This window comes from Nuphar pumila, chromosome 2 (genome assembly GCF_984573655.1).
Source record: "Nuphar pumila chromosome 2, dmNupPumi1.hap1.1, whole genome shotgun sequence".
Lineage (NCBI taxonomy): Eukaryota > Viridiplantae > Streptophyta > Magnoliopsida > Nymphaeales > Nymphaeaceae > Nuphar > Nuphar pumila.
In genome coordinates, this window is record NC_143250.1 from 72,656,768 (window position 1) to 72,668,778 (window position 12,011).

The window sequence follows — 12,011 nt, forward strand, 5'->3', positions numbered from 1 at the left end:
AATCATCTGCCTGTAAGGAGTTGGGTCACTCAAAGGTTCTCAATCATATTTCTTAATCTTAGCATTTATCACATCTGGAGCATCAACTTTTTTCATCGAAAAGCCCAGATCATTCTATTATCTCGGTTGCATACTTAGTCGGACACAAAAAATAACCATGAGGTGAATATGCAACTTCAATACCAAGAAAACAACGTAAAAAATCAAGATATATAATATTAAAATTAGTTTTTAGAACATCTTTGATATAACTAACTCCCTATTTATTATTTCTTGTGATAATCATATCATCCACGTAAAGCAATAAGATAATTATACCTGCATCAGAAGACTTAACAAAAATGCAATGTCAGTATAATAATACTTAAATTCTAATCGAATCATCACAACTGAATTTGTCATAATAAGCCTTAAGAGCTTGTTTTAGGTCATATAAGGCATTCCGCAAGCGAAGGACTTTTCCATCTACCAATTCTAAACCTGGGGAAGGTTCCATATAAACTTCTTCATTAAGATGATCATTTAAAAGGCTTTTTTAACATTCATTTGGAAAATAGGCAATTTTCTAATTAATGCTATAGTGAAAAGGGTTCTAACAAGAAAAATGTCTCATCATATTTTATTTTGTACTCTTGACTATATCTTTTAGCTACAAGTCTAGCTTTATATCTCTCTAATATTCCATCACTTTTGGTTTTAACTTTGTATACCAACTTACACCCTATGATTTTCTTTCCTTTGGGTAATGTTTGAATTTCTCAAGTTTTTGCTTTCTCTGAGACTTCTAATTCATCGTTCATGGCTCTAATCCATTCTTGATGGATTTTAGCATCTTTATACGAGAATGATTATCCGTATTAGTGAATGGTCATAAGACATGCTCTATACTTAGGTTTAAATGACTCATAATTGATGCCCACATCACATAGTTGGAGTCATTTAGTTTCAAGGGAATGGAAACACCAGTCTCTCGATAATCTTCCATGGTGAGGCGACAAGAGAGAAAGATGAGGAGAGAGATGTAGAATGATGCTCCAAAGAACTTCACTAGTTTCACGTTCTACGAGCTCACATTCCCACGAGCAAAGAAAGCCTTCAAGAGTCGAATCACCAAGTCTTTGATACCATGTAATGAAATGAGAGAAATCTCATAAATCACAACCCAATAGGGTTCACTCACAGGAGACAACAAGATCACTTACACAACCAAAAATGTGTTCAAGCACAAAGGGCCACTAAGAGCCAAACAACATCTTAAAAATATAAATATTATTATCAATAAAATGCATGTGAAATGCATGGGTTACAAGGGAGAGAGATCCCCATATTTATACACAAAGGAAGGAAGTGAGAGGCTTCCTTCTAGCTGTTGGGGAGCTCCCAACGGCTAGATTTCCCCGTCCAATAAGAAATAAAAATACAGAAAAATAAATATCTTCCCCTAATGGGCAGATCTTATTACAAGGTCAAAATGACCAAAATACCCTAGAGGCAATGTCACAGGCATTCGGCTAGCAAGGTGCCGCACCCGTGTTGACGCGACGCGGGTGCAAGTGTGGTCAACCCAACCCTGGGTGCGGTCAACGCACCGAGGGTCATTTTGGTCCAATTTTTCGAACTTAAAAAAAAACTGCCAAGAAAAACTTTTTTGCCCTATATGTCACAGGGATTCTCCAACTAGGTGTCGCACCTGCACCCATGCGGTCAACCTGACCTTGGGTGCAGTCAACGCACCCAGGATCATTTATGTCCAACTTTTGGACTTTATATATATATATATATATATATATATATATATATATAATTTTTTATATTTTTGCCGCACCCCCGCACCCGGGTTTTTTGAAAGTGCCGCATCCCCGCACCCACACCCATGTGACATAGCCTAGAGGGTAATTCCTATTATAATATCAAATAATTTCAAAAATAAGTATATATATAATGTAAATGTACATTATATATTATATACATACATATATATGATAACATCATATATATATATATACACAAATATATATCTTGTATAATATCTTAACAGGGATAAGGCTTGATGATGATGATAATGATTTTAACGATAGCTGCAGATGCCAATCTCATGAAGTTCTTGTTGAATAATTAGCTTAAAGACAAAAAATGACCAAATAGAAAAGCAGCAAATTCTCCATCTAAACTCTATATTAATATATAAGTTCTGAGAAACAACAGTATAATGAACTAGAGCATCAAATGGAATTGTGAGGTTGTGCTGAAGATATCATTGCTGGAGAATTTAGAGGAAGTGAGAGACTGTGCTTCATTCTGTCTATTAACTAAAATCCAACCTTTTCATTGTCAATTTCCTGAACCTAGAAATTTAAAGTTGCATGCATTCTGACACTATTTTTCTTCTAAGGCCTAAATCTTAGCCATTTTGATAATAGAAACTGATGCACCAAGAACTGCATGTTCTATATCTCCTGCAGCTGCCAATTTTTCATTTTATGTTAAAAATTGCAATTGAAAAGTACAGCAGAAAGACCAGCAGCAACATTAACAAAAGGCCAGAACAATAATGATATTCAAATTCCAGAAAAGTCATCATAAAACTGAACTATCAACCCTATTCATAGAGCCAATCTTTCCCATACATTAGCATAGTTGCTGCTGACTGGAACAAGCAATTAAAACTGAACAAATTAATGTCACTCAAAGTCAGCAAATAGCTTCCTACTCATAGACTGACCATGTCATTTATTGTGGTCCAATACGATTTTGCGACCACAGTTCAGCTAATTAAAGACTGCCTTGGGTGAGGGGGCATTAAAATAGCTCAGATTTCAAATTAATTAAAATCGGTGCAAGATCAGAGTTAAAAACCTCAGATGTGGCACTCTATTTAAGATTCTGTGTTTGCTTAGCCATTGTGTGGCTCTAGGCCAAAAAAAGCAAAGGTTAACCTGAGTTCTGAGGTGATCAAAGTCAAACACCCTATGAAAAGGGAGGAGGTGGGAAGCCAAAAGTAGATTTAGTTCAATTTGAAAGAAGAAAACTTTAACACTTGTAAGGACCTGATATTTAGGAGTCCCAAGAGCCTCACAGCATCAAGTCCACGATGGACTTAATTTGACACAGACAACCAAACTAAATAGAAATAAAGCTTTGGCCAAGACCAGCTTTTTATGAAATCTTCTCGTGCATGTTAAACTAAAAAGAAAAAATGGAAAGGGTAGTATTTGATTCAAGCAACAATTATCATGTGGATAATGGACATGACCAAGTAACTATGAATGTGAAACCAAATTAACTGTGAAAATGAAAATAATTATCAGTGAAGTTAGGCAAAAAATGTGAAACCAAAAATCTGGTCTACCATCCGAAGTGAAGCAGGAATGGAGGCATTAGAATCTGCTGCAGTTGTAATAATCGGCTGAAGATTGGAACTAGGTGATATAGAATCAACTGTTATGGCAACCTTTTCAACAGATCCATCTAGACCAATGGTTGAGGAGTTGGCAGGCACACCTGACTCTTCTACACCCTGTGCAAATAATCAAGTAAAAAGTAATTGCAGCAATCATGTATTGAAGTTTAAATCAGATCCTCCAAAACTTTAACTCACTTTAAAAGATTCTTTTGCAGAGGAGGAAATTTTGTATCATACGTTCATACCCAAGCAGAAAATCAATATCATATACTTAGAATGAAAGAACAGTTTTATTAAAAAAAGCAACAAAATATAGAGACAGAGATTAAGGTGCCAAACTTTGTAATTCATAAAAACACACGAATGGGCAGAAACCATGTAGTGATTGAATCACACCTTGCCATTGGTCCGTGACTCTGATATCCGCCTTGCTTCAGCCAACACCTACCATATGAAAAGACTTATTTTACATCTCAGTCTTTGTGGATAAACAGTACAATTCAGAACATGAATACAGTAATTACATCATAAAGAATGACAATTTGATATATTTCTTTTAGATATCTCAAGATAAGGTGATACCTCAGCATTCTTTCGATCCTGTTGCTTCGATTGAGTTAGAACTGTAGATAATGCACGCTTGCGCTCAACTTCCTGGTTAGCATTATAGGGATCCTACAAGGAACAAAAAAGTAAAAAATGGAGCAACAGTTGTTGAATCACCAGGTACAAAAAGGTATCACATTTAAAAGTTTAAAAGAATATCACACTACCTTAACAAGAGGATGCCCAGATACATCACCAGAGGTTGGAGCTTTAGCAATGACAAGGGCCCGAGACACTGCCAACATTCAATAAGAAGACACAAAAATTAAAGTCAGAGAAATGAGGAGTCAAATGGCATGTAAATATCAAGGTTGTAAGTATCGTATCGTAACCCATATCGGTCGGGCCCAAAGTAAGATAAGTATCGTATTGTATCATAAAAAATCTAAAAACAAAAAAAATCATATAATACAAGAACATAATTTATTTATGTAATAAGATTAACTAAACATAGATATGTTCTTAAACATTAAACAACCATGCATTTGGTTGTGCAGCAGCCATGCATCTAATCACTACAAATACAATTTGTTAAGATAAAACAATAATATATTTAAAAGCCAAAAAGTTTTCATAACTCATTGCAAAAGTTAAAGTTACATTTTTTAGTTTCAGAATGTCATGCTAAGGGGAAAGGCATAAAGCTAGAATTTAGAAACATATAATAAAAGTCATCTTCAGTGTTAAACTTCAACTCAATGGGTTTTTTCATTTATTGCACCGTTCAGTGGCTTGAGATGATGATGGGTTATTTTCATCTTCTGAATCAGGGACCACCTATGGCAATTTCTCTCCCGCAAATGTTACATGTACTCGTGTCTTTCTTTTATCATCTTCTATAAGACTAGTAAGAAGTTCAACATGAATATTAGTAGGAATGCGATGTCTACATAATTTCCCAGTAGAGTTTCTATATCCCATAACATGACATTTAAATATATATACAATCCTCCATGCATTATAAAACCACAAAAGTTACACTTCACTATTCCTTTCAAACGCATCTCCAAGTCAATTGGTGTACAATATTTTAATGCAATATCCTTTGAAAGGCATCTTTCAAAACCTTCACCCTCCATCGACCTCCTAGAGCACGGATTACTAAATCTAATTACTACAAAGATGTAAAACAATGCTCAATAGTATACTTAGGGACAAATTTTGAGTTCTAAACTGAGTTACCGGAAGTGCCTATACAATATGGGAAGCGTGTTTCCCCTATACGCGCTTTAAAAGCGCGAAACGTGGTGCTTTCAAAATGCACGGGGAAGCGCATGCTTATATCAAAAAGAGTGCACCCCTTTAATGGGGTACAAGTACCCCATTAAAGGGGTATGCGCACCCCATTAAAGGGGTACGAATGGGGCGATTTACAGGTTTAGCCTTTTTTTAAAGTTTTTTTCCAAAAAAAAATAAAAGAACAATTTTTTTAATAAGGGTAAAAAAAGATATTTTGAAAACCAGTGAAAAACAAAACTCGAAAGGGTTTTAGGGTTTTTTTTCACGCTGCAGCTGAATCCGAGTCTCCTTCTCCCTTCTCTCCTCTCTCTGGCAACCAATCGGTAGAATCCAGAATCCAGCGACCTTCACCGACGTCCGGCGACCTCCACCTACCGGTGATGAATCCATTCAGGTACGTACTCTCCTCTCTCCATCTCACGTATCTCCCACGGAATATCTCTATCTCTGTTCTCCCACTATATTCATATGAGATGGTGTTGGAGGTAATAGCCAGTTACCCGGTTGTTGTTCGATTGTGGAATTACACATCACGGGATACCTACTCGACCTACTGCATATAAAAGTCCCAGATTTCTGATACGGCAGTTCATTAGCACTTGTTGGCAATCCTGTGCTTGACTCTCTCATCAATGAATTGGAAGGCATTATAGGCCAGGAACCTCCCTGTGCCTGAAACTTGCCTCCTTGCTCTTGAAACTGCCACACTAGAGGATTACTTTCCTCACGAGATTGGTCAGCAAATGAAACATCAAAGCCATGGGTGTCTTAAGCAGGAGTCCAGAAACCAGACAACAAATCAGAGTAAGAAGGCTCAGGCTTGAACAATGACAACAAGTTCTCAGAACCCAATTTCCTAAATGAAGATGCAACATCCATTTTCTCATCATCTTGCAGATGTGACCGCATAACCTTTTATCTGTAAGGAAACGGCTTTGAATATATTAGGTTCAATAATGAACCAATACACATGCACATGAAGTGCGAATATACCCACTAAAGGGGAAAACACAAGCACATAATGTGCTAACACATAAACCTACAAAGGGGCAAAAATGCCTATAAGGCATAAGTTGATATTATTGAAAAGAGGAATGGTGTAACACCCATTACATGGAGCAAAGGCACCTCCAAAGGAGTGAATGAATTACAAGGGGGAGACCCCTATTTATAACACAAGAGAGGAGCCACATAGGGGGCTCCCAAAGGAGTCGTTGGGAGCCCCCAACGGTCACATTTGTGACCGTTGGGGGCTCCCCAACGACTCTTTGGGGAGCCTCCCTAGGTGGCGCAAACCACAAAAATGAAAAAAGAAAAAAGAAAAAGAAAAAGAAAATTACAAACACATTCCAAATGGAATATGCGTAAAAAGGGGAAATGACTAAACTACCCCTATGCCTAATAATAGAGAAATATATATTTTATATATATATAATTAGGAAGATACATATGCATATATACCATATATGTATATGTATCATCCTTTATATATAAAAAATATATATAAGATTACAAAGATTGAATGATACATTTTAACACCCTCCCTCAAACTTTGCGTGGGGGAACGAAAAAATTGAATGCAAGAGGAAGACTCTCAAGGCTTCAAGAGCCTTTAGTTCGAATGCCATTGAAATTTGCAAATGTCTTCCTCCAAAGTCTTTAACGATGAACATCTTTCATGATCTACCCAAGGTACTTATTTTCCTCTCATCTTCAAGATCTTGTGGAACAAATCAAGAAGAGGTCCAAGTAAAAGATATCTTTGCACTTTAATCAAGTGAAATATTCCAAATAAGATGAATTAACAAAAAAATCATATCATATAATTCATCCAAAAGTAATGGTGCAAAAAGATATTATATGCATAATTCATTACAGGATTTGATGGAACAAGATAATTACTTATGTATGCAAAGTGATTTTAGAAAACCAATTTTTCATAATCATATACCATGTTGAAGAGGGAGCGGAAACAAATTACAAGAATGCATAATGCATTCATAAAGTCCAACATTGGACAAACATAACCTCATAACGAGGAATAACATAATGGTCCACAAGGGACACCACAAGAAGCCTACGAAGAGGCATAAGTTGCACATAATTTATTGAATGAGGGCCAAAAGGTCATAATGAGCATATGCATATAATATCATGAAATGAATCAACACCTAAAAGAGTCATTAATGATCATGCTCCAATCATACTTTAGTCAAGTAATATTATATGAGTCGATAAGATAGAAAGACAAGTGTTATTGATTTTAGCAAGTCCTTTGAAAGCGATTTCAAGAGGGAAATGCTCAAAAGAGTGTATAAAACACAAGAGTTCAAAAGATTTTAAGTCCACTTAAGAGGCAAAATAATGAGAGTTATTTGAGTAGAGAACCTTACACATTTAGGAACATCTCACTCAAATGATTGCAATTACAAAAACTCATTTTGCATATCAAATATAAAAGGTGACCAAAAAATCAATTTGATTTTAAAATATGCATATTAATGATATGATTCACATGTATCTTTAAAAGACAAAATATGAATGAAATTTCACAAATTTCAACAATAATTCATCCATTACAAGCAACTACCTCATTAGTCCTCCAAAACCCACAAATCAAGTGTATAAGCTACTAGATCAAGAACATAAATATAATGCCATTAAAGGCCAAGGACACACACAACGGTGTGTAAAAGAACTTCTTGTCTACATGTAATAATACTTGAAATGAGTGCATCAACGATAAGAACAAGAGAATACACGCCAACATGGACCAAAAAGCATCTCTTGTCTACGTAAAAATACACTCAAGACCAAGTATGTTCAGCTACTAGAACAAGAGTATCAAGTCAATCATGGGCTAAAACACAATACATCTCTTGTCTACATAAAATGGCACTTGAAATGAGTGAAAGAAGTCAACCATGGGCATACATCTCAGCGACTAGAACAAGGACACAAATGCCAACATGGACTAAAATCACACACCATGGTGTGAATCAACGTGTCTTGTCTACATATAATAACACTCAAGACAAGTGTGTTCAGCTACTAGACCAAGAGAACAAAGCCAACAAAAGGCTACCAACACACAATGGTGTAATAATATGTCTTGTCTACATATGATGACACTTAGATAAGAGGTATAAGAGGAGAAGACTTTTGAGGCAATAAAACTTGTAATGACAAACATATAAATAAAACCTTGGACAATATTTTGAAAATAAATATGTGCACATACACACAACAAGAACACTTGTGCACAAAAGCATGTAAAAGTATCTTTAACAAAATATTATAATCGATGGAACGATATAAATGTAAGAACATACACCCACCAAGAACACTTGGAACACTTGTGCACAAAAGCACAAAACACGAAATCACAAATGTGCAAATGCACTCATAAGATTCATAAGCAATAAAAGGTTGGGCAATAATCTCCAACACCCTTGAATTAAATATACCTTAAAACATTTAAGGTTCCAAGACATCATATATCCATCACATTTATATATAAATAAGAGCATCCATAAGATCAATGGCCAAAAGAAAACGAGTGACACACTCATAATTAGAGATCATATAACAAATCATTCTAGAGTCCCAAGGTGCCCATAACTCACCTCAACAACCATCTTTAATATGGTAATTGGACAATCTAAAATGACATAACACAAGGTGCCCTTAACTCACCTCAACAATTATCTCTAATATAACAATAAGGCCATACAAAAAGGATTGATGCATCATATAACTTGTGATGGATAAAAATAAATGTCATAAAAAGGCAATGAACACTTAGGGAAATCATTTTCCAAATATGTGATTTTACAAAGAGGGTCGATTCAAAGGTCCAACATAATTAATCACAACAATATGCCTTATAATAATTTTGCGTAAATACGAAATTATGTTCAATCATGATCATTATCAAAAGACTCAATAAACACAACATGAAATATTTAAGCAATGTCATGTTGTGAGGACGGATTTGGAATAATCCAAGAATCAAATCAAGCCTCTATAAATTGTAATTATATGCATACCAAGATGCAGAATGACAATAATCTTAAATGAGCAAATTGAGGACAACATGTAACAAGAAATTGCGGAAGCACTTATAATGATAAAAGGAACAATCTCACAAGTCCACTAAGGGACAAAACAAGCCCTAAGGCAATATATATCATCTCTTTATTGAAAAGAGAGTACCATGTGAAAATGTCTATGAATAGACAATACGCATACAAGCATGAATACTTTATAAAAGAAGTGTACAAAGACACTCTCACAACACTTGAACAAAATACGCAAAAAAGCACATAATAATAGCAAACATGCAATAATGCATGTATAAAAAAGAGCAAATGCTTGAGCCTCTCAAGCTTTCACAAAGATGGTAATATTAAAAAAATCTCATAAAAAACCAATATTAAAAAGAAGCTTATAACAATCATGAAATCTTCTCAAAGAGTATATACTCATAAGAAGATTCACAAGGATAAAAAGGCCTCTCAAAGAGAGATCCAACAAACAAAATTCTCAAATGAGGATACATACGAAAGGAATAGGGAAAACTTTATTAAAGTGGAGAAAATCCCCAAAGAGAATACTAGGATTGCGTTATGGCATAAATCTATAAACAAAAATTCATAACATTATATGACTTAATAGATTATAACCAATGGCATGAATATGTTTTAAATAAACACAACATGAAATATTTAAAACATATTTAATAAGTATGCAACATTAATGAAGACCATAAATCTTATAATAAAACATATTCTTGAACTTGAATTGAAGAATGAAAAGAGGATAACCATATTTTATGAGATCATTTTTAAAACTTAATTCAACCGATATTATAAAAATGCCTTCTTAATCAAACATTGCTCGTATGAAAAAAAACTCATTAGGTAGGAAAATAAAACATCATTTTTCAAAGACACATGTTATTATGAAAAAACCTCATATAGGACATTTTAGAGGGTAAACACATACCTTTAATATGAAATAATTATGATGAGAGTATGTAGCAATGCTACATTTCTCACAAACATTTTACTTCTAACATAACTTTCTTTTAAAAAACTTATTTTTCAAGAAAAGACATACGAAAGAGAATAATATAAAAAGTTCAATGGAATTGTTTAAGAATCCAAACTCATAATGACATGGAGAACACAAATGCAAAAGCATATCTAATTCTTTATAATGCTCAATACTTAAAGAAATATAATGCATACCAAACATTTTTAAGAAGCAAAAGAGAGAAACACATATGAAAAAACATATAATTCTTCATAATGCATAATACTTAAAGAAATATAATGCATATCAAATAATTTTAAGAAGTAAAAGAGAGAAACGAGAACTTCACCATTCTTCTTTAAAATTTCTTGAATAGCACGCTTCCCAATGCAACAAAGAGCAACTTGATCTCAATCTTGCTCTGATACCATGTAAGGAAACGGCTTTGAATATATTAGGTTCAATAATGAACCAATACACATGCACATGAAGTGCGAATATACCCACTAAATGGGAAAACACAAGCACATAATGTGCTAACACATAAACCCACAAAGGGGCAAAAATGCCTATAAGGCATAAGTTGATATTATTGAAAAGAGGAAGGGAGTAACACCCATTACATGGAGCAAAGGCTCCTCCAAAGGAGTGAATGAATTACAAGGGGGAGACCCCTATTTATAACACAAGAGAGGAGCCACATAGGGGGCTCCCAAAAGAGTCGTTGGGAGCCCCCAACGGTCACATTTGTGACCGTTGGGGGCTCCCCAACGACTCTTTGGGGAGCCTCCCTAGGTGGCGCAAACCACAAAAATGAAAAAAGAAAAAAGAAAAAGAAAAATAAAATTACAAACACATTCCAAATGGAATATGCGTAAAAAGGGGAAATGACTAAACTACCCCTATGCCTAATAATAGAGAAATATATATTTTATATATATAATTAAGAAGATACATATGCATATATACCATATATGTATATGTATCATCCTTTATATATATAAGATTACAAAGATTGAATGATACATTTTAACATTATCGGCATTGTCAGATTCACTGTCAGCAAAAGTTCCCCGCAAGGTCATGATTTCTTGACCTTGCAAGACCCTTGAAAAGCCATGAACTTGCACAGGGTCAACTGCAACCTTAGGTGGGCCTGGATACAATAAAAGACAGATTACAAATAATGTGCAAACTAATAAGACAGATAAAGGGTACATGTGTGGCAGAGAGAGACCTTCTCTAGTAAGAGCAGAAGAGTTGGGAGATGAAGGCACCATATTTGCTCTGGGCCTCTTGGGTCTAGAAACAAGAAGTGGATTTAGAGCAACAGGTGCCAAAGCAGGCTCAATTTGCCATGGAGAAACTCTCTATGGACGAGGAACAGAAGACGCTTAATTTTCTTTAGTATATATAACATACATTTGTAATGCATATGATATTTTTCCTTTTTTTTGCTTTTGTTAAAGATATATATGATATTTCCTTGGTAATACATATTACATAACATACTTTCTAAAATATTTATTATTTTGTTGAGAAATATATGTCTTGGCCTTATAATGCAAAACATACTAATGTATGTTATACTTTCACGATCAATGTTGTGTCTATTTTATTTTATGTTTTTTGTCCAAGAATTAACGTGTGATTTTTGTAATACTCGTGATTTTATCAAATAAATAAACTTGAGATTTAGATCCTTATGATGGTACAAGGATATTTT

The 12,011-nt window shown here is 34.5% G+C and overlaps 1 protein-coding gene across 4 annotated transcripts in view; it reads right to left on the minus strand.

Annotated features, from left to right (window-relative positions):
* The window catches only part of LOC149845749 (SWR1-complex protein 4-like), an 82,974-nt gene that overhangs the window by 32,817 nt on the left and 38,146 nt on the right, over positions 1-12,011 (minus strand). For all 4 annotated transcript variants that reach the window (XM_089995971.1, XM_089995972.1, XM_089995969.1 and 1 more), the window contains exons 7-10: positions 4,177-4,244; positions 3,986-4,078; positions 3,800-3,847; positions 3,350-3,517 (exon numbers count right to left, since the gene is read on the minus strand). In XM_089995971.1, the coding sequence (XP_089852097.1) occupies positions 3,350-3,517; positions 3,800-3,847; positions 3,986-4,078; positions 4,177-4,244 (377 nt within the window). The remainder of the gene's footprint in view (positions 1-3,349; positions 3,518-3,799; positions 3,848-3,985; positions 4,079-4,176; positions 4,245-12,011) is intronic.